General features: G+C 46.8%; 1 protein-coding gene across 2 annotated transcripts in view; it reads left to right on the top strand.

Annotated features, from left to right (window-relative positions):
- The window catches only part of AZIN1 (antizyme inhibitor 1), a 483,491-nt gene that overhangs the window by 443,522 nt on the left and 17,351 nt on the right, over positions 1-22,618 (top strand). For both annotated transcript variants that reach the window (XM_069220587.1, XM_069220589.1), the window contains exon 11: positions 10,508-10,722. In XM_069220587.1, coding sequence (XP_069076688.1) covers positions 10,508-10,722 — 215 coding nt within the window. The remainder of the gene's footprint in view (positions 1-10,507; positions 10,723-22,618) is intronic.

Here is a 22,618-nt window from a genome sequence, read left to right as displayed (position 1 = left end):
TGAGGATGGTATTGCTTGGGTATCTATTCTAAGGTAAGGAACCTGCAACTAGAAGTCTCTATCAGATGTTAGTTACGTACCTTCGGTAATGATACATCTGGTAGAGACCTATTCTAGTTGCAGATTCCTTACCGGACCCGCCCATCCTCCTCGCACTGCAAACTGATTTCTAGGGACAGGTACCTCCCTCTAAAGGTCCTAGTTTTGGCACATCATTCTCAGTGTTCTTCATGGCTCCGCACTACTGGCGTGGAAAGTCGTGAAAAGAAACTGACAGCGCACCAGGGTGATGCCTATATACGACTGCAATGTCATCACACCGCCCGCGGAGTTGACTGATGCCACCTAACGGCACACAGGGGTACTGCTCGAAGAAAAATTCTCAGGATCCAGTCTGACATCTGGGGAAATTCAAAGCTAAGAAATCTGCAACTAGAATATGTCTCTATCAGATATATCGTTACCGAAGGTAAGTAACTTGTTCATTAATAACTGCACCTAGAGGGCACCTCAGAGGTGCCCCCAGAAAACATATTAGCTACTAGTATATTGCCTGACTGGTCTTGACCAGTTCAGCCCCCCTATACATGTTTTTGCATACCCCCCCCCTTTCCACTCCACCCCACTGGGTGGGGGTGTTAGCACCTCTCCTGTGTAGGATGGACATTCCAGGGCAGGGAGCTTCAAAGGCCTAGCTGCCTTTGTAATGTGTTCCAGATCTCTCCAGATGGCATACCTAATCCCCCTTTTGGCTGCAGTACCGGTGGGGAAAATTAGTCTGATTGGGAGGTGTGCCCTCATAATGCTTGTCCCACCCCTAAGGTGAATAAGATGAAGTGGACACTACTTTTTAAATTCCTCCAACTTGTTTGGAAGGAATGAAGCCACTAGGTTTAGGGTTATGCCCAAGAAGGGTGTAGTCACCCTAAAGGTGGTCAGCTTATTCCCTGTAGCGTCCCTAAATTGAGTATTTAGGTGGCACCCCTGAACCCTAGAACTCAGATCTTGACGACCTACAATGAAAAGGACAAAGAGGCGCACCCCTGCAGAAGAGAAAGAAGCAGCTGACCTGGTACCAGCCCTACCTGCTTGCCTGCTGACGTTACTGGACTCTGCCCAAGAAGGCAACTTGTCTTGCAGGTGACCCTCCAAGAAACCCAGGACGACTGCATGCCTTCTAAAGACTCCTGTGAGCAGCGACTCTGCTCATCGCAAAGTAACACGAAAGGACTCTGCAGCCTTAAGAACAACAAAACCCAACACCTGAAGTGACCTCTGCACCAGACATCCACAACCTGAGGCAAAGCAAGCCAGTGTTGCAGCAAGGTTCCCCAGCTGAGCAGAATAGAGTACACCCAGGTTTCACCCCTCTTGGCCTGAGCCTCTGCACGCAACCCTCCTCTCCTGCAGCCCTGTGGCAAGAGGAAACCCAACACCTCCAGAAACCACTACACCCCACCGACTCCCAAATGACACCTGCAACCTCAACAAACAGGACCTCCTGGCCAGGATTGCTCCCAGACGAGAGAACCTGATGCCTAAAATCATCCCGGCGTCCGTCGCCCCTGGGCACAGGAGAAGAGGAACAAAGGTGCACCTACGTCCCCTAAAACCCCAAGTCTACTACCTTCCTGCTTATTGTCCATGAATGGCTTCCTAACCAGAGCCTGCAGCCTGTTTGTCACAAGGCCCAACATCCATAGAACCACCACTGGGCACCTGATGGCTTACCGCATCTCTGCATCCAGCTGCGCCGGTGCCGCCTGGTGTGACCTGTTGGTATGGTTCTCATCCGTGCCCAGTACTTGCTTTTGATTCCTGAACTCAACCTCATAAGTTGTTAGTAACACTGTGTTAGTTTAACATTGTTTTGTCTCCATAGGATAACATTGAGAGAACTCTGAATATTGTACCAAGTGTTGATTTCTGAAACTGTTAAATATTTATGCTTAAAAGTCTTACTTACCTGATTACAACATTCTTGGGTTTGAAACGTATATAAAAAGATTTGTTATTTTTCTTCTTTGGTCTCTGGTGTATTCTTTGAATGTCTCATTTATTGCCTCTGAGAGTACAACAAATGCTTAGCACTACCCTCTGATAAGCCTAACTGCTCGCCCACACTACCACAAAATAAAGCATTAGTCCTATCTACTTTTCCCTCTGCCAAGCCAATTTGGTTTTCACTGGGCTCTCTGCACATTGTAATTCATTGTTCGGTGGCATGTGTAGCTGCAGATACACATGCTGTGCATAGTCCGCCGTCTGGTGTTGGGTCGGAGTGTTACAAGTTGTTTTTCTTCGAAGAAGTCTTTTCGAGTTACGAGACCGAGGGACTCCTCCTACTTTGGTTCCATTGCGCATGGGCGTCGACTCCATGTTAGATTGTTTTTTTTCCGCCATCGGGTTCGGACGTGTTCCTTTTCGCTCCGTGTTTCGGGTCGGAAAGTTAGTCAGAATCAACGGAAAATTAGTCGGTATTGTTTCGTTCGGTATCGGGTTAGATTAGAATCGACACCGAATCTTGAAGAGCTCCGGTAGCCCTTCGGGGTAATTTCGATCCCCCGTCGGGGCCTGGTCGGCCCAACCGCGTGCAACATCGAGACTGATGGAACGGACCACGTTCCAATTCTGTCCTAAATGCCACAGTAAATATCCTTATACAGACCAACATTTGGTCTGTAACTTGTGCCTGTCACCCGAGCACAAAGAAGAAACGTGTGAGGCCTGTCGAGCGTTTCGGTAGAGAAAAACGCTCCGAGACCGAAGAGCCAGAAGGTTGCAGATGGCGTCCACGCCGACAGGACAACAACGGTTCGAGGAAGAGGGAGAAGAAGAAACATTCTCCATCCACGAATCGGATTCCGAAGAATTCGACGTCGAAGAAACCGTGAGTAAGACGTCGAAACAAGCATCACACAGAAAAACAGACAAAGCCCAGGGGACGCCACTGCCGACAGGCCATGGCTCAACCCATAAAGTAGGTGACCGTCCATCGGCACCGAAAAAGGGCAAGCTGGTGCAGAGATCGTCCGACTCAGGTCGAGACACAGGCACGCAGCAATCTCGGGACCGAGAAACTGCCGCAGAAAAGGGTCGACACCGAGACAGCGGCACCGAAGCTGCTCGGCACAGAGATAGCAGCACCGAAGATGGTCGACGCCAAGAAGGTACGTCACCGAAAAAGAGGAAAATCTCTTCGGAGCCGAAAACAACAAAAGACACAGTTTTGGTGCCAAAACGCCCAGCAACCGAACCGAAAGCCAGTTCCTACTCAGAGGAACAATCACTGTCCTCCCAACTTCAAAAACACAGATTTGAGGAGGAATTACAAACAACAGCTGTAGATCACACGCAAAAGCGGATCTTTATACAAAGTGGTACAGGGAAGATCAGCACCCTTCCCCCAATCAGAAGAAAAAGGAAACTAGATTTCCAACAACAAGAAAAAACACCACAAGCAAAAGTGGTGAAGAAGGTAACTCCACCACCCTCTCCACCACCGGCAACTCGTATATCACCGGCACAGACTCCGTCACAATCACCAGCTCATACCACCATGAGCCAAGATGACCAGGACGCATGGGATCTCTATGACGCCCCAGTATTGGACAATAGCCCTGAGTCGTACCCCACTAAGCCCTCCCCACCTGAGGACAGTACAGCGTATGCTCAGGTGGTAGCTAGGGCAGCAGAGTTTCATAACGTATTGCTACATTCAGAGCCTATCGAGGATGACTTCCTTTTTAACACCCTGTCCTCCACCCATAGCAATTATCAAAGCCTTCCTATGCTCCCGGGAATGCTAAGGCACGCTAAACAAATCTTTAAGGAGCCAGTTAAAAGCAGAGCAATAACCCCAAGGGTGGAGAAGAAATACAAGGCACCACCCACAGACCCTGCTTTTATTACATCACAACTGACACCAGATTCAGTTGTCGTAGGAGCAGCTTGTAAAAGAGCCAACTCGCACACATCAGGCGACGCACCACCTCCAGACAAGGAGAGCCGAAAGTTTGATGCAGCCGGGAAAAAGGTTGCAGTACAAGCTGCAAATCAGTGGCGCATCGCCAACTCGCAGGCACTCCTAGCGCGATATGACAGAGCCCATTGGGACGAGATGCAGCATCTCATCGAGCACCTCCCCAAAGAATTCCAAAAACGGGCAAAACAAGTGGTTGAAGAGGGACAAAACATATCCAACAACCAAATCCGTTCTTCTATGGATGCAGCAGATACAGCTGCAAGAACTATAAATACTGCTGTAACGATAAGGAGGCACGCATGGCTGCGCACATCCGGCTTCAAACCTGAAATACAACAGGCAGTGCTCAATATGCCGTTCAATGAACAACAATTGTTTGGACCAGAAGTGGACACTGCAATTGAAAAATTAAAGAAAGACACTGACACAGCTAACGCCATGGGCGCACTCTATTCCCCGCAGGGCAGAGGCACATTTGGCACATTTCGCAAAACTACTTTCAGAGGAGGGTTTTGAGGTCAAGCCACACAAGCCAGCACCAAACAACACCGTCTACCTACCAGGGACAGTATCAAAGGGGAGGCTTTCGGGCCAATACAGAGGGGGCCAATTCCCAAGAAACCGGGGAAAGTTTCAAGGGCCCAAAACCCCTCAAAACAAGCAGTGACTCACAAGTCACTCAACCCCTTCACACAACACCAGTGGGGGGGGAGACTAAGCCAGTTCTACAAATCTTGGGAGGAGATAACAACAGACACTTGGGTCTTAGCAATTATCCAACATGGTTATTGCATAGAATTGCTCCAACTCCCTCCAAACGTCCCACCGAAAACACAAAATATGTCAAAACAGCATTTAGACCTTCTACAACTAGAAGTTCAAGCATTACTGCAAAAAGACGCAATAGAATTAGTACCAGGTCCACAAAAGAACACAGGAGTTTACTCACTGTACTTTCTAATACCAAAAAAGGACAAAACTCTGAGACCGATATTAGATCTCAGAACATTAAACACCTTCATCAAATCAGAACACTTTCACATGGTCCCGTTACAAGACGTAATACCACTACTGAAACAGCAGGACTACATGACAACCTTAGATCTAAAAGACGCGTATTTCCATATACCGATACATCCCTCGCACAGGAAATACCTACGGTTCGTATTCAAAGGAATACACTACCAATTCAAAGTGTTGCCATTCGGAATAACAACCGCGCCAAGAGTCTTTACGAAATGTCTAGCAGTAGTAGCTGCACATATCAGAAGGCAGCAAATACACGTGTTCCCGTACCTAGACGATTGGTAAATAAAAACCAACTCGCTAACAAAGTGTTCACACCACACAGATTATGTTATACAAACCCTTTGCAAACTGGGTTTCTCCATCAACTATGCAAAGTCATACATTCTGCCGTGTCAATCACAGCAATACTTAGGAGCGACAATCAACACAACAAAGGGGATAGCCACTCCAAGTCCACAAAGGGTTCACAATTTTCACAAGGTGATACAAGCTATGTACCCAACACAAAAAGTACATGCAAAGATGGTATTAAAACTCCTAGGCATGATGTCCTCATGCATAGCCATTGTCCCAAACGCAAGATTGCACATGAGGCCTTTACAACAGTGCCTAGCATCACAATGGTCACACGCACAGGGTCAACTTCTAGATCTGGTGTTGATAGACCGCCAAACATATATCTCGCTTCTATGGTGGAACAGTACAAATTTAAACAAAGGGCGGCCTTTCCAAGACCCAGTGCCACAATACGTGATAACAACAGATGCTCCCATGACAGGGTGGGGGGCACACCTCAATCAACGAAGCATACAAGGACAATGGGACGTACATCAAAGAAAGTTTCATATCAATCACCTCGAATTGTTAGCAGTATTTCTAGCGTTGAAAGCATTCCAACCCATAATAACCCACAAATACATTCTGGTCAAAACAGACAACATGACAACAATGTATTATTTAAACAAACAGGGGGGGACACACTCAAAACAGTTGTGTCTCCTAACACAAAAAATATGGCATTGGGCAATTCACAACCACATTCGCCTAATAGCACAGTTTATTCCAGGGATCCAGAACCAGCTAGCAGACAGTCTCTCTCGGGATCACCAACAGGTCCACGAATGGGAGATTCACACCCAAATCCTGAACACTTACTTCCAAATTTGGGGAACACCTCAAATAGATCTATTTGCAACAAAAGAAAACGCAAAATGCCAAAACTTCGCATCCAGGTACCCACACCGGCAATCTCAAGGCAATGCTCTATGGATGAATTGGTCAGGGATATTTGCATACGCTTTTCCCCCCTCTCCCTCTCCTTCCATATCTAGTAAACAGATTGAGTCAAAACAAACTCAAACTCATTCTAATAGCACCAACATGGGCAAGACAACCTTGGTATACAACACTACTAGACCTGTCAGTAGTACCTCATGTCAAACTACCCAACAGGCCAGATCTGTTAACACAACACAAGCAACAAATCAGGCATCCAAACCCAGCATCGCTGAATCTAGCAATTTGGCTCCTGAAATCCTAGAATTTGGACACTTAAACCTCACACAGGAATGTATGGAGGTCATAAGACAAGATACAAGGCCATCCACTAGACACTGCTATGCAAGTAAATGGAAAAGATTTGTTTGCTACTGCCATAATAATCATGTTCAACCACTGCATGCATCTCCAAAAGATGTTGTAGGGTATTTACTACATTTGCAAAAGTCAAATCTAGCTTTCTCTTCCATAAAGATACATCTCGCAGCAATATCTGCATACCTGCAAATTACTCATTCAACTTCCCTATTTAGAATACCTGTCATTAAAGCATTTATGGAAGGCCTAAAAAGAATTATACCACCAAGGACACCACCTGTTCCTTCATGGAACCTCAATATTGTCTTAACAAGACTCATGGGTCCACCTTTCGAACCCATGCATTCTTGCGAAATGCAATATCTAACGTGGAAAGTTGCATTTCTCATTGCCATTACATCTCTAAGAAGAGTAAGTGAAATTCAGGCATTTACTATACAAGAACCATTTATTCAAATACACAAAAATAAGGTAGTTCTAAGAACCAACCCAAAATTCTTACCAAAGGTCATCTCACCGTTCCACTTAAATCAAACAGTAGAATTGCCAGTGTTCTTTCCACAGCCAGACTCAATAGCTGAAAGAGCACTACATACATTAGACATCAAAAGAGCTCTAATGTACTACATTGACAGAACAAAACTAATTAGGAAAACAAAACAACCATTTATTGCATTTCAAAAACCTCATACAGGAAATCCAATATCAAAACAAGGTATAGCTAGATGGATAGTTAGGTGCATCCAAACCTGCTATCTTAAAGCAAAGAGACAGCTGCCTATTACACCAAAGGCACACTCAACCAGAAAGAAAGGTGCTACCATGGCCTTTCTAGGAAATATTCCAATGAACGAAATATGTAAGGCAGCAACATGGTCTACGCCTCACACATTTACTAAGCACTACTGTGTAGACGTGTTATCTGCACAACAAGCCACAGTAGGTCAAGCTGTACTAAGAACTTTATTTCAAACTACTTCCACTCCTACAGGCTGAACCACCGCTTTTGGGGAGATAACTGCTTACTAGTCTATGCACAGCATGTGTATCTGCAGCTACACATGCCACCGAACGGAAAATGTCACTTACCCAGTGTACATCTGTTCGTGGCATTAGTCGCTGCAGATTCACATGCGCCCACCCGCCTCCCCGGGAGCCTGTAGCCGTTTGGAAGTAATCTTCAACATTTGTACATTTGTAAATATATTACTTTAACCTTCATTTTGTACATACTTATTCATTCCATTGCATGGGCACTATTACTAACATACACAACTCCTACCTCACCCTCTGTGGGGAAAACAATCTAACATGGAGTCGACGCCCATGCGCAATGGAACCAAAGTAGGAGGAGTCCCTCGGTCTCGTGACTCGAAAAGACTTCTGCGAAGAAAAACAACTTGTAACACTCCGACCCAACACCAGACGGCGGACTATGCACAGCATGTGAATCTGCAGCGACTAATGCCACGAACAGATGTACACTGGGTAAGTGACATTTTCCTTATTGCACTATATAGAGAGCCAGCTTGCTACTTGGACCCACTTGATGTTGGTTGGCAAACATTCTCCCTGGTTTCATGATTTATCCAAAGTTCGCTGAACTGGGGGAGCTCAGTGGCCTACTACAGAAAGAGGGGTCTGTTGGAAAGTGGGTTCGTCTCACCTAATTCTCCTGTCCTTTTATTGTGAGTGAGCAACACTTCTACAGTGTCACTAATAGTAAATTTAATTGTAAATTGATAAGTGCTAACCTAAGCATCTGCTGTACTTTGAAAGTTAGAGGCTCTAGACTAGTTACATATGAACACTTGAGCAGGCTGCCCAAATGAGACTGCCTTGCTCAGCCTGGTATCTGCACACAGGTAGCCTGTCTGTGAAGGGACCCTTCAAGGATTGGTTTCGAACTAGGGTATATCTTATAATTTGAGTCAGGATTCATAGTGTAGGTCTGTAGTGCTTACTGAAGGTCAGCGTTACAAAAACATATTACGCATTATAGGCAAAATCTTCACTAAAGCGCCACTTTTGCTCCACTTAGGCCAATTGGGTGCATCTCTACCCCTAGATGGATCCCTTGCTGGACCCTAAGTGTAGATTTACAGTCACTAGTGTCATTTCTGCTCCTTTGGGAATGGTTGGGGAGTGGATCAGTTTGGAGATCATGGATGGCTAGTATCCAGGAGGCTGTGGAACCTGGGGAGTGTGGTAAAGGAGTGTGTGGAGGGCTCTGGAATACACTTTCCCTACCCCTGTAGCTGTCTGGTAGAGGAAAGCCTCTTGAGGACCATAACAAAAAAGTACAGTGGACTTAAATCATGCCCACTGCCTCCCCTTGACTGTCTGTCACTCCCATTTACTTTCTTTTTATTATAATGTGTTTTCCTCCTCTTGTTTCTCCCTCCAAACCCTCTTTATCATCCTACCGATGGATTTGTATCCTACTACTACTCACATTTCGGGAAATACTTTTTTTATTTTAAAGCATTCCATGAGTGCATTTATTTTCATGTGCTACTTCCACCCCACTAAACCCTGCACCCCGTTCTTAAAACACTGTTGCTTCCTCCTCCCACCACTTACTCTTTGTGTGCTCCATTTAATTTCAAAAGCCCCCGTGCGCTTTCCTTTACAGCTTCCTCACAGTCCATTGTTCGCCACCCTCCCCATTGGCATTTCTTATTTCTTTTTTTTAGTCGTTAATTTTCTCCATCACTGTTGTTGACTTATTTTTTGTTGGTTCCGCACCCTTCACAGCCATTTAAAATTCATGTTTGTAACGTGTGGCTGAAGGTACACATACTCCTACCATCTAGTGTTGGGCTTATACATTTGCAGGTTGTTTTTCGTTGAAGTCTTTCAAGTCATAAGGTGTATTGGGACTCCTCCCTTGATCCACAGTGCACATGAGCATCTATTTTAGGTATTGTTTCCTCCCGCCTTCTGCTTCAACCTAGATAGTTCAGTCAATGTTTTTTGCACTTTTATTGGGGCCCAGGCAGTTCAGTTTCAATGCCATTTGGAAGAGCAGTATATGCTTAAACAACTCCACTTCCGTGGCCACCTTTGGAGAACGCTTTTTGGCCTCCCTGTTTCATTCCTCGACCATTGACACTAGATAATGCATACCAGGAGGGGGTGTGGAACAGACTTCCTTTGGATCAGCATGACATATGCAATCTGTCTCTCTCCCTCTACTCGTCCTGCGACTCCTGCCTCTACTTCACCTCAAAAAATCCTAAGATACCACAGAGAAAGGAACTGGGACACCGCAAACTGGACAACTAGCCGGGTAATGCATCCATGCCAGGTGATACCTCAGCCTACTGTGAAGTCATCCAAAGGGCTGCTAAAAGCCACAAAGTGCATGTTGTTCAATAGGAAGAGGGTTTCCTAGAAAAGACTCTTACCAAATCTGGTAAGACGATGTAGTTGCTGCCTTTGCCTAAAGACAAGCTTAAGATAATTATAAGGTGCCAGTAAATACCTGCGTGGGGAAAGCTAGGGTAGAAAAAAAAGTAACTCCCACACTTCAATAGTAGAAGATTGCATTACTTGATTGTATGAAGAATTGAATCCTACTTTTCCTTTAGAAAGGGTATATGAAAGGTTATCTAGTCATATTTTCATAAACTTTGCCTGTATAACCTGCAATAGGCTGTTTTTCAATTTGTTTTGAAAACTGGCTGTAACTTCCAAGGTCCCATGCATGAGCAGGAATATTCAGTGCTTATGATTTCAATTAAGCTTTCCCTAAAGGAGAACTAAGATTAGAGGTAAGTAACTTTTCCATCCAACTAATATAAAGTAAGTAACCTTTCCACGTATTAATCTGTCATATTGAAGCACTGTTTACTGTACTTGATTACTTTATTTTCGTTTGTTTTCTTAATGTAGAAATGCAGGGGAGATGAGCCTTTGTTCGTAAGCAGTCTTTGGGGTCCATCCTGTGATGAGCTTGATCGAATTGTGGAGTACTGTCTTCTGCCAGAGCTAAACGTTGGTGATTGGATCCTTTTTGAGAACATGGGAGCAGGAAGCTTGAATGAACAATCGCCCTTCAGTGATTCTGATCAGCCACCCCTTTACAACATCATATCTTTCAGCGATTGGTAGGAAATTGTGGTTTAATCTTTGCCCTCTGTTCCTTTATCTCAAACTATGTTGTAAAAGTAGTAGCACGTTTGTAATTTTAAAGTTTACAGTTTCTGCTCATTTGCAGTCTGATTGAGGTTCATTGGTTTTCTGTATAAGTTCCATGTTAAGTTCGAATTTTCCCAGCATCAACATGCCATCATGAAAATCTGATCTCAGAAAAGCTTCTCTGGTTCACATATTAAACTGCTTTAATAACCAATAGTCATACTATTGCCTTGCCGGATAATTCTAATAAAAGATGTTTAACAATTCTTTTTTTATACTTTGCTTCATATGACTGAAAGTAGGTTACTTAGAATATATATATTTTTATTTTTTTTATTTTTTTAGTCCCTCCCTACCTCTGTTTGCAGCCATGCACCTTTAAGGTTGATTAAGGTTAGATACCTTATGGTTATAGTTAATCTGAGTAGTTCATTACTAACAATTCCTCATGTTCATAGAAAGTGTGGCTTTAGAAACACAAGCTTTACATACTCTTGTCATCTAGTGTTGGGATCCAACATTACAAGTTGATGTTCTTCAAAGAAGCTTCCAGTCACAGGATGTTGGACACAATTTGCATGGGCAAACTCTAGTGTTTGTTTTGGTGGCAGAGGAGGGGAAAACACGTTTGCTCATTGCGACTCCGGGACAGCTATAATTATTTGGCTCCACCAATCAGGAACCATTACTGCACTAGTTTCTCAAAGCAGTACACGCCCAGGTAGACGGCACGTATTCTTCCACTGCTCCAGCCCTCTTCAAACACCAAGGACTTTGCCTCTGAGAATGTTGGCTGATGGAATGCACACCTTTCCACTTCTTTTCAAAGTGTAACGCCAAGTGTTCCTGGGCTGAACAACATGAAGTCTGTAATCTTTGCCTCTCTCCTTACCATAAGGATTTGTAACTTGTGCCTCCTCTTCCGGTGAATGTAGACTTTTAGGTACCAGAATGAAAGGTACTGGGCACATATGAAAATGCAGTTGGGGTCGTTATCTGACACAGCAGACCTCCTTTGTGAGCAGGGCCTGCTTGATTTTGAAGGGGGGGTGTACCCAACCCATGCTTATCCCACAGTTATTATTCTCAAGCGCCCCAGAGAGAAGAGGTGTATACATCAACACTGATGGGACCTTGCACAGAGAAGATCCTGAGGGCTACCATGGGTCAAAGCATGTCTGGTTTAAAGGGTATGAAGCCACGCGCTCTCATCTGAAAGCTACTGAGCCTTCACCTCGGGTGCTTAGGTGACTGTACCAGGAGCACCCCTGAAGTAGGACACCAAGTCGATGCAGAGTACCTCTTTGACTCAACCTCTGAGACTCCCATCCTTGAGACACTGGCCTAAGAACTTGATACCAGACAAAAGCATCTCTTCATCCATGCTGAAAAGGCTAGGATTTCGGCAAAACCACCTCAGCCGAAGCCATCCAGCACATTATCTCCTGTTCCTAATGAATGGAGGTTAACCTTTTGGGTAGGAGCTTGCTTTCAAGACACCTAGACATCAAGTGCGCAAGAAAAGTAAAGACCTGGCTAGAAGTCAACTTCCGGATCTTCCCCACCCCGAAGCATGTACCACCTTCACCACCGTGACCAGTATTGCCACCGCCTCCATCTGAATACCCTTGAAGATCAGTCCATTCTTTTCTGTATCAAGGCAGTCCATACAGGGAGGAAGACTCATATAACCAGCCCTATGGTGCAGGCAACAGGGATGGCCCATGGGATGACTACAATGTTGACCATCCTGATGACCAGTATCTGGAGCCCTACCTGGCCAAGGAGTCTGTGCTGGATAATACTTTGTCATATCATGCCATCATTCAGAGACCGTTAACCACCATAAAGTCGTCATGCATATCCTAGAGGCTAAAGACTACTTTCTGGTGGAGGGAACTGTAGTGTGCATTTCTTGCCCATGCTCAAGAATGTTTGTCTACCCCTGAACATTTAAGATCCATTTAGGGCCAAAGTTGTCCCATCACATTTGGAGATGTACAAGGCTTCTTCAAATTATGGCCCTCTCTACATTGTCCTCCTGAGCTCCTTCAATGGTACATGCTGGCAGGAGTGCATAAGCCCAGGCAACAGGAGAATCCCTGCCCCTAGACCAAGAAAGCTTACTCTTCAATGTCGCTGTTGGCAAACACGTAGTGGTTGCTCCAATCACCCAGTGGCACATTGCCAATTGTGTGGCCTGCTGTCAAGGTGTGATAGGTTTCATTAGGAACAGTTGGAGGCTCTCATACAGTATTATTTCCACATTGAAAGGAAAAAACAGCGCAATCGCGCTGCTACAGTACATTCGTAATTAAACCTATCGGCAAAAGTGCAATTATCTATGTAACCGGCAAAAGTGCATTTAACTATGTAACCGAGTCGATGTTATGCAAAGCGCTCGACTTCTGCCAAGCGAGATCACGCTGTGAACAAAAGATGAAAAAGTAGTCCACAAACCGGACGGGAAACACCGAGCCTCGCTTGTTTTCAGTACTTGGGCGCTGCGCTCGAGGAGGGCTAACCACCGGAAAAGGCATGACGTATGCATGTCTTCCACTAATGAAAGCAAGCAGATTTTAACAGGCAAGCCCACGAACCAATGAAAGACAACTGACGTGATGTGAACGGGGCTCAGAGCCCTTTTCTAACTCCAAAAGCGTCTCGCAAGTGAAACGCATGCGCAAGCGACGCAAGCTCGCCCCTAAAAAGGGGTGAGAAGCGGGTTGTGGGTGGGAAAATTACCTCTTAAGCACACATCCTCTGTGCCCTCAACATCGCATACTACGCTTCAAGCAACAGAAACACTAGTGTCTTGATTCGCAGACATGCATAGCTTCACATCTCAGGCTTTAAACCGAAGGTCCAGCAAGACCTCCACATCGGATTCGATCTGGAACTTCTTTTTGGACCCCAAGTGAATGAGATGTTGGAGCATAGAGGCAGCAATACCAATTTACAGTACTACCCTTGGAGTTACTACTGCTCCAAGGTTCTTCATAAGTGGTGGCTGCACATCTGTTGGGAGCAGGCATCCACATCTTCCCAAGTCTTGACTGGCTGATTAAGAGCAGCAGACAATCTCGAGAACACACTTGGACAGATCTGACCTTTTCCACAGCTTAATGTTCACTAATTGCAAAGAGTGGCCTTCTGCTACCTGAACAGATCCAGACATTCCTAGGCTCATTCTTAAACACTGTCACAGGACAAAGCATACCCCAGTTAGCAGAGGGTAATTGCATTTCAAAGCTGCTGCCTTTTTCTGTCCACTCGCCCATTAACTGTAAGAACTGTATTGAATTGGTTATTATGGCATCTTGAATAGCAATTTTCCCACACTCCAGATTACACATGTGCTCACCACTACAGTGCCTTGTGAGTCAATGGTTGTCAGTGTTAAGTCCTGTACTCCGCTCCGTCTGCAATTGTAAAACAGCAACAACCTGTTGCTAGGTGGGCCTTTCCGAGGAGACACTTCAGGTGACATTACCAATGCTCGTTGGATTGAGCCCAAATCTTGGTGATTTCACTGTCCATGGCACTGGGAGCTCCCCTCCCTAATACCCATTTCACTAGGGAAAGCTCATCAACTAGCTAGAGCTTGCGCCTAATCATCTAGCCTACTTACTTGCCCCACCCACAACAAATCTGTCACTAGGCAATCTGCCACAGTAGTCATCTCTTGGTGGAATAACTCCCTGGATCAACAATGAGGTTGTGTATCTGTTACACAGGACGAATCAACAAGTCTACAAGTACGAACTTCCACAAGTCCTCCACAGGTACTTCCAGCTGTGGTAGCCCCAACCAAGGAAGTGAAAATCAAAATGCCTAATCAGTGCATCCTGGTATCCACACCCATGGTCCATGGGCAATCCATTCTGGATGAACAGGTCACTATAATTAGCCTACACTTTGCACCTTTTCCATGGATGCCATGCATGGTGAGAAGAATGAGGCAGACCTCCATGACCTCATACTAGGGACACTAATGTGGGCCAGACAGCCCTTTTACTCTATGCTACTGGGCATGCCCATTGGAGGAAGCTGGCTCTTTATATGGTCTACCAAAATGAGATATACCGTGCAAAGAGTCCAAGAGTTCCCTTAATTGTGGATTAGAACTTGCTCCATCAATCCCAATGAGCTCTTTTAGGGTGTAGTGTGGTTGTGCAGCCTTAGGCTTATCAGAGAGAAGTGTTAGACATTTGCTGCATGCACAGTCAATAAATGATACACATGCCTCATTAAGGAGATGCACGCCAATTTATATAAAATAAAATAGAAAAACTTAACTTTATATAATTTTAGGCATCACGATCAGGAAAGTACGTGTACAATTATGAATTCCTACTGGTTTAAAAAATCACCCCTAAGCGCAATTTCTGAAGTGGTAATGTTATCCTATGGAGGAAAGGCCTATACTGCATACAGGTACTTTACAGAGACTTACAGGACCAATTTTTCAGACTTAATGTGAGTATGGGGCAGGGTCCAAGGCAGTAACAGGTCACCCTGGAAGGCACTGGAGCATCCTGGTGCAGAGGTACTTTTCAGCATAGTGTGCCCTAATGGTATACTATGGGAAAAAGAGTATATACTTCATTCAGGCATCTAGCAACGATCTACAGGACTTCTTCTGGAGTTAAGGTTAAGTATAGGGCAAGGTCCATGGCAGCACCAACAGGTCACTTCGAGCTGCACTGGGCGTCAGGTGCCCTAATGTTATCCTATGGGAAAAGGAACATATACTGTGTTTGGGCACTTGGCACCTACTTACAGAGCTGTTCTTCTGGCATTAAGGTAAGTGTAGGGCAAGGTCCACAGCAGCACCAACAGGTCACTTTGGAAGTGTAGGGAGCTGGGTTCTGGTTGCAGTTACCCGATGCATGTGTTGGTCTCTATGGGTTTCCCAGCTACATGATGGCTTCTCTGAATCCTGGGATGTTTGTTTTCAAACATCTCGGAATAATAAATCCTCACTGATCCCAGTGAAGGGTTTATTAAGAAATGCACATAGAGGGCACCTTAGAGGTGCCCCCTGAAAACCTACCAGCTACTAGTGTGCTGACTGACTGGTCCTGACGAGTTCAGCCACCACAGATGCGTTTCTGGCGCTCCAAGGTGAGAGCCAGCACTCTTGAGGGCCTGAGACAAAGGCCTGCTCTGGGCAGAGGTGTGACCTCCTCTCCTAGGCAGGAAGGACATTCCAGGGCAGGGAGCTTCAGAGGTCTTGCTGCCTTTATATTGAGACCCAGGTCTCTCGAGATGGTGGAAAAGACCAACCCTCCTGTCCTGACCCAACTTTTAGCTGCAGCATAGACAGGCAAATTAATTAAATTAAGAAGTGTGTGCCCACTCAATGCCAGTCCCACCCCTAAGGTGGGCAAGCTGAAGTGGACACTACTTTTAAAATGCCTCCATCTTGTGTGGAAGGAATTAGACCGTTAGGGTTATGCTCACTTTCCCAGCTGAAGTAGTAAGGGTGTAGTCATCCTAAAGGTGGTCAACCCATTCTCCCTGTCACACCCCTAAATTGAGTGTGGCAGTCCTGAACCCTAGAACTCCGATTTCGACAGCCTGAGAAGATCCAGACAAAGAAGAGATGCACCCGCAGAAGAGGAAAAGAAGAAGCTGACCTGCACCCATTCCCTTTGGCCTGCCTGCTGATCTAAGGATCCTGCACAAGAAGTAAACTGGTCCAGCCTTCAATAACGACCAAAGTCTCCTGTGGGCAGAAGACTTGCCCTGCAACAAGAAACTTCTCTCCCCCCCCCCCCCCCCAAAAAAAAAAGACTCGGCAGCTGCTCGAACCCTGGAAACACAACACCAGAAGTAACCACTGCACCCGACGTCCGTGACCCAAAGTCAACTAACAGTGCCAACATGGGTCCCTTACTGCTTAGAGACCGAGTCCAGTGTGGTCTCACCCATCTTGGACTCTCCCAAGACACCTGGAGCCTCTGCATGCAGGGCCCCCTCTCCCAATGGATTGTGGAGAGAGAAAAATCAGACATTCCAGCAGCCACTGCACCCATGACCCCTCACCCCAGCCAAGGTTGGTCACTGGTGCAAACGATGGCCCCCGGCTCCTAAGAGCACGAGTCCACCCCTGCCGGACTCTTCGCAGCCTTACCACACAGGACCCCTGGCGCGAGTGCTCCCGGTCATGAAACCCCAATGCCTAAAGACACCCCTGCATCAGTCACGCCTGGGCACATGAGAAGAGGAGCATATGTGCACCTACGTCCCAGAGAACCCAGGCTCTACTGCCTACCTGCTTTTTGACCCTGACTGGTTTCCTAGCCAGATCCTGCAGCCTGTCTTCACGAGAACCAAAACACTTTGCCCCCGGTTGCCCCAGTGCCACCCAGTGTGACCTGTTGGTGTGGTTCTGATCAGTGCCCAGTACTTGCTTTAACTCAGCGATTGGCTTCGTGATTCGTTGTTTGCTGAGCATTTTTTTACTCCGTAGGATAACATGGAGAGAACTCGGAAAACTGCACTGAAACTGCAAAGTGTTTACGCTTAAAAGTCTACTTACCTGATTAAAAAGTTCTTGGGTTTGAAACATATATAAAAAAAAGTGTTATTTTTCTAACTTGGTCTCCAGTTTATTCTTTGGGTGTATCATTTATTGCCTCTGAGTACAACAAATGATTTGTACTGCTCTCTGATAAGCCTAACTGCTCACACATACTACCACAAAATAGAGCATTAGTCCTATCTACTTTTGCCTCTGCGATACCAATTGGGGATCCACTGGACTCTCTGCACAGTGTACTTCATTTTAGTGCGCTATATAGAGCCAGCTTCCTACAGGGAGGCACTTGAGCGTCCAGGTGCAGATGTGCTTTCACCGTTGGGTGCCCTAATGTTGTTCTATGGGGAACAGTCTGGTTAGAAAGATGCTGGGACTGGGGGGACCAGTCCGGCTGAACCAACAAGGGGCCCAGGTCTCACAATGCTGAGGGACGAAGGGACACCTTTGGTCCCCTTCTCCTTGGACTGGGGCGGCCAGGTGCAGAGGTGTCCTGCGGCAACGGGTTTTTGTCACTGGGTCATTAGCGGTAGAGTGGGGCCTGCACAAAGAGGCTGCATGCGGAATCACTAAGTCCACAGTTGGCAAACCTAAGGTGGGCTTCATTTCTGGAGGTTCAGAGGACCACGCTGGCACTGTTTGCCTACTTCTACTCTGGCCAGGGGGCATGAGTGCAGTGGTGCGCTCCAGTGTCGAGGTTTGGGGGGGCTGGAGCCCTCAGAGCTCTTCTGGAGTGTCTATAGGATGCAAGGGAGCACCTCTGCTCCTCCACAGGTGTTCCTGGGTCTGGGTTGAAGGCTGACCGTCTTCCTAGACTTTTAGAGGCATGGGCAGATGCAGGATAAGTCATCTTGGGTTCAGTTGTCAAAGACAGGCAGGCCAGCAGGGCTGGGGCCCAAGTCAGCTGCTGGTCTTCTGTTCTTTCTTTTTCCACTCCTCAGGGTCAGTCTTATTCTTTCCGGTTGTTAGGATCTGGTTTTCTGTGCCAGGGCCTCCCCCTAATTACTCAATTTAAAGGGTGTTAGATGATTGTAGAGTGGTAGCCAATGGGCTATCTACTCTTGGGGTCACTATGCCCCCTATATGACCACTTTGTGTGGGAAATGGGCATAACCCTGTCCCTGAGCTCCGAATTCTGCCATCACCAACATGGCAGACTTTAAACTTGTGTCCACATCAGGTAGCTCACCTTAGGGTTGAACCTGGCATGAAGGTGGACACGACTATTAATTTTCCCGCCTGCCTAGTTAGTTGCCAAATGGGCCCTGGTCAGGGTAGTTGGTATCTCCTCACCTTTGAGGGAAGCCAGATTTGCATACTGTAGGAAAGTACCATCTTGCCTGGCATGTTACCCCCATATTTCACTGTATATATGTTTTAGTCTGTGTCACTGGGACCCTGCCAGGCAGGGCCCCAGTGCTCATAAGTATGTGCCCTGTATGTGTTCCCTGTGTGATGCCTAACTGTCTCACTGAGGCTCTGCTAACCAGAACCTCAGTGGTTATGCTCTCTGTTTTCCAAATTTGTCACTAACAGGCTAGTGACAAAATTTATCAATTCACATTGGCATACTGGTACACCCATATAATTCCCTAGTATATGGTACTGGGGCTCCAGGAGATCCCTGTGGGCTGCAGCATTTCTTTTGCCACCCATAAGGAGCTCTGACAATTCTTACACAGGCCTGCCAGTGCAGCCTGAGTGAAATAATGTCCACATTATTTCACAGCCATTTACCACTGCACTTAAGTAACTTATAAGTCACCTATATGTCTAACCTTCACCTAGTGAAGGTTGGGTGCAAAGTTACTTAGTGTGTGGGCACCCTGGCACTAGCCAAGGTGCCCCCACATCGTTCAGGGCAAATTCCCTGGACTTTGTGAGTGCGGGGACACCATTACACGCGTGCACTGTACATAGGTCACTACCTATGTACAGCGTCACAATGCTAACTCCGAACATGGCCATGTAACCTGTCTAAGATCATGGAATTGTCACCCCAATGCCATTTAGGCATTGGGGGGACAATTCCATGATCCCCCCCGGGTCTCCAGCACAGAACCTGGGGACTGCCAAACTGCCTTTCCTGGGTCTCCACTGCAGCTGCTGCCAACCCCTCAGACAGGTTTCTGCCCTCCTGGGGTCCAGGCAGCCCTGGCCCATGAAGGCAGAACAAAGGACTTCCTCTGAGAGAGGAGTTTCCAATGCGGCACTTGCTCAGCAATGCTTTTCGTCTCAAGTGGAGCTATGGCCTCCTGTACACCTTTCCACCTTTACCACTTCTGCCCAGAGTTCTCATGAAGGTCAAGAATGAGCAGGCCTAAGAATTCCATGTGGCTCAGGACTGGGCTCGAAGAGTCTGTTATCCGAGTTATTGAGCATAGCCATTGATCCTACGATCAGACTGCCCCTTTGGGAGGATCTTCTGTCACAGTAGTAGGGGAGGGTTCTCCACCCAAACCTGTCCAATCTCCTCCTCCTTGCATGGAGATTGAGCGACAGCAGTTGACAGCTTTTGACCTTTCACCTGAAGTCTGTAATGTAATCATGGTAGCCAGGCAACCCTCTACTAAAACAGTATATGCCTGTCATTGAAAGACATTTGTGGCATGATGCACAGTCAAATCTGTCCCCCTCTCTGTCTGAGGTTCTATTGTTTATACTTTTGTTGGCCCAGCAGGGCTCTGCTTTGGGCACTCTCAAAGGATATTTGTCTGCAATCTCCACGTTCTTGCAGCTTCCTGGTCAGCCTTCTTTGATTAAATCTTCTATTCTAAAGAGATTCCTTAAAGTCCTTACTCATGTTTCCCCCTACCCCATTCATTATACCCCAATGGGACATGAATGTGGTTCTGTTATTCCTGGTGTGTGCTCCTTTCAAACCTCTCCACAGTTGTCCTCTAAGGCTTCTCACCTTGAAAACAGCCTTCCTTGTGGCCATTACATCTACCTGCAGGGTGAGTGATCTGTAGGCATTGTCATCAAAGTCTTCCTACCTTTCCATCTATCCTGACAAAGTGGTGCTTCGCACACAGGCCTCCTTTCTTCTGAAAGTGGTTTTGCCCTTCCATGTAGACCACTCCATTACCTTGACTACTTTTTAGGCACCCTCACATCTTTCTAAGGAACAGGAGACTCCAACGCCTGGATCCAAAAAGAGAGTTTGTTTTCTACCTGGATGAGAGTTCTAGGTGGATGATAACCAATAAAAAGTTTATGTAGATGTGAAGAAAGTTTGGGCAGTGCAGAAGAGAACAATTTCCAGATAGGTCGTATTCTGCATCAAAATGTGCTACACCTTGGTTAAGAAGCAACCCCCTGTGGGATTGCATGCTCATTCTAACAGCTAAAGCTGCAACCACTGTTAGCATGTGTAGTTTGGATATCTGTCAGGTGGCAATGTGGGCATCTCTGCACACATTTTCTAAACTGCCTGGACAGTCAGGTCCATGGGGTGGGCTGTATGAAAGTGCCATCATTCTGGCATAGTTACCCCCCGCTTTTTGCCTGATGTCAGTGTGTTTGGACTGTAGTTCACTGGGATCCTACTAACCAGGACCCCAATGACTGTGCACTCTGTTATATGGTACCCAGGGCATTGGTACACCAGGGGCCCCAATAGGCTGCAGCATGTATTATGCCACCCATAGGAATAGGAGGCAATGCAAACTGACTGCAGGCCTGCCATTGCAGTCTGCATGAAAGAGTGCATGCATCCTTTCACTGCCAAACCTAACCCACTGCAGTAAGACATTACAAGCCACCTTTCTGGTAGGCCCTCCAGCCCAAGGGCAGGGTACATGTCTCTAAGTGTGAGGGTACCCCTGCATGAGTAGGGTTCCCCTACAGGCCCCAGGCCAATTCCTGGATTCTGCGGGGAAGCCATCTTAAGGTATGTAGTGGACACTGGTCAACATGAGTGTCCAACTACATTATGGCTGCTCCAAACTGAGGCATGTTTGGTATCAAACATGTTGGAAACGTGCAACTACACCAATTCCAGTATTAGTTGCATGGTGCCATGTACTCCTGGGGTTCCCTAGGGGATCCCCCAGTTTCTGCCTTTAGAGCCTTACAGGGTCTATCTGCCAGCCCACACTGCTGCTGACCCCATGCACTGCTCTGATCTGCTGGTGAGCCAGGCTCAAGCCAGAGGAGCAGAACAAAGAATTTCCTGCAAGGGAGAGGTGTGACCACCTCTCCCTGTGTATTACGTTTTGAAGGGCTGGGTTGGGGGGGCCTCTGAGTGACACCAGACTGCTTTGAAGGGCACATTTGGTGCAGCACACAAGGCTATGCATCCTTCAGGGTTACAATGACTGTTTGCACCAGGAAGCACGAAGGAATCTCTGTTGGAGTGAAGGAGTCGCTCCCCTGCAACCGCAGGCATCTCAAGACAACATTGACCAGTCGGTTGGGGTCTCTTGTCCCTGGACATGCGAAGATCCTGCTTCAGAGTTGGTGCATCTGGCCTCCTCTGGGTCCTTTGTGTCTTCTATCCAAGTTAAGAGACTGTACTTCCTTGCGACTGCCACTGGTGTGGCACCTCTGTGCACTGCAACTGTTGCATTTGCCAAGGCTTGTTGACTCTTCTTCCGGGAGATCTTCAGGCTCCAAGAAGCCCCGGCCTCCAGCACACTGCAAACAGAAGATCAGCTCCTGTCCTGTAATTCCTGCGACGTGGGACTTAAGTTTTTTGGTGCTGGTAAAGCCGCCTTATGACTCCCTGTGTCCGGCGCCTGCAGGTCACTTGTGGGGGCTCCTCCGACTTCTGTTGACCTTCTTGTGTGCTGAGGGCCAGCTCTGTCTCCACCTCCTGGATAGAGTCTCCTGGACCTTGCTGGTCCCCAAAATGTTGCACCGCCTCTTCTGCTCCTGTTTGCATTTGCCAGTGCTTTTTGGTGACCTGGCTGGTTACTAACCCTCCCTAAAATTCCGGCGACTCAAGGGACAGCTCGTAGGTACTTCTGAGGTCTTCTGCAGCTGCTGGACCCCGCTTCTGGAATTCTTCCACCGACTTGAAGGAACTTAATCTTCAAGAGAGTGGGCATCCATCCATCAGTCCTCTTGCCGCCTGCCTGCTGGTTTCCTCGGGGTCCACTGGGAAGGGTCCTGAATTCCATGAACTCCATCCACTACTCTCTGTTATCCTATGGGGCAACTGGGTGGGTAACTGAGTTACTCCTAGTTGCCGGGGTCATTTGTTTTGCTAACCTCTGGTGTTCCAAACAGACCCTAGCTAACCACCACATTTACCTTGGCTGTAGTCCCTCTTTCACACTCCACTTTTTAGGGTCAAGCGTGCTCTCTCTATGGCTTTT

Source organism: Pleurodeles waltl, chromosome 2_2 (assembly GCF_031143425.1).
Source record: "Pleurodeles waltl isolate 20211129_DDA chromosome 2_2, aPleWal1.hap1.20221129, whole genome shotgun sequence".
NCBI classification, from domain to species: domain Eukaryota; kingdom Metazoa; phylum Chordata; class Amphibia; order Caudata; family Salamandridae; genus Pleurodeles; species Pleurodeles waltl.
The sequence above is the reverse complement of the archived record's forward strand: the minus strand, read 5'-3'. Positions and strand labels throughout refer to the sequence as shown.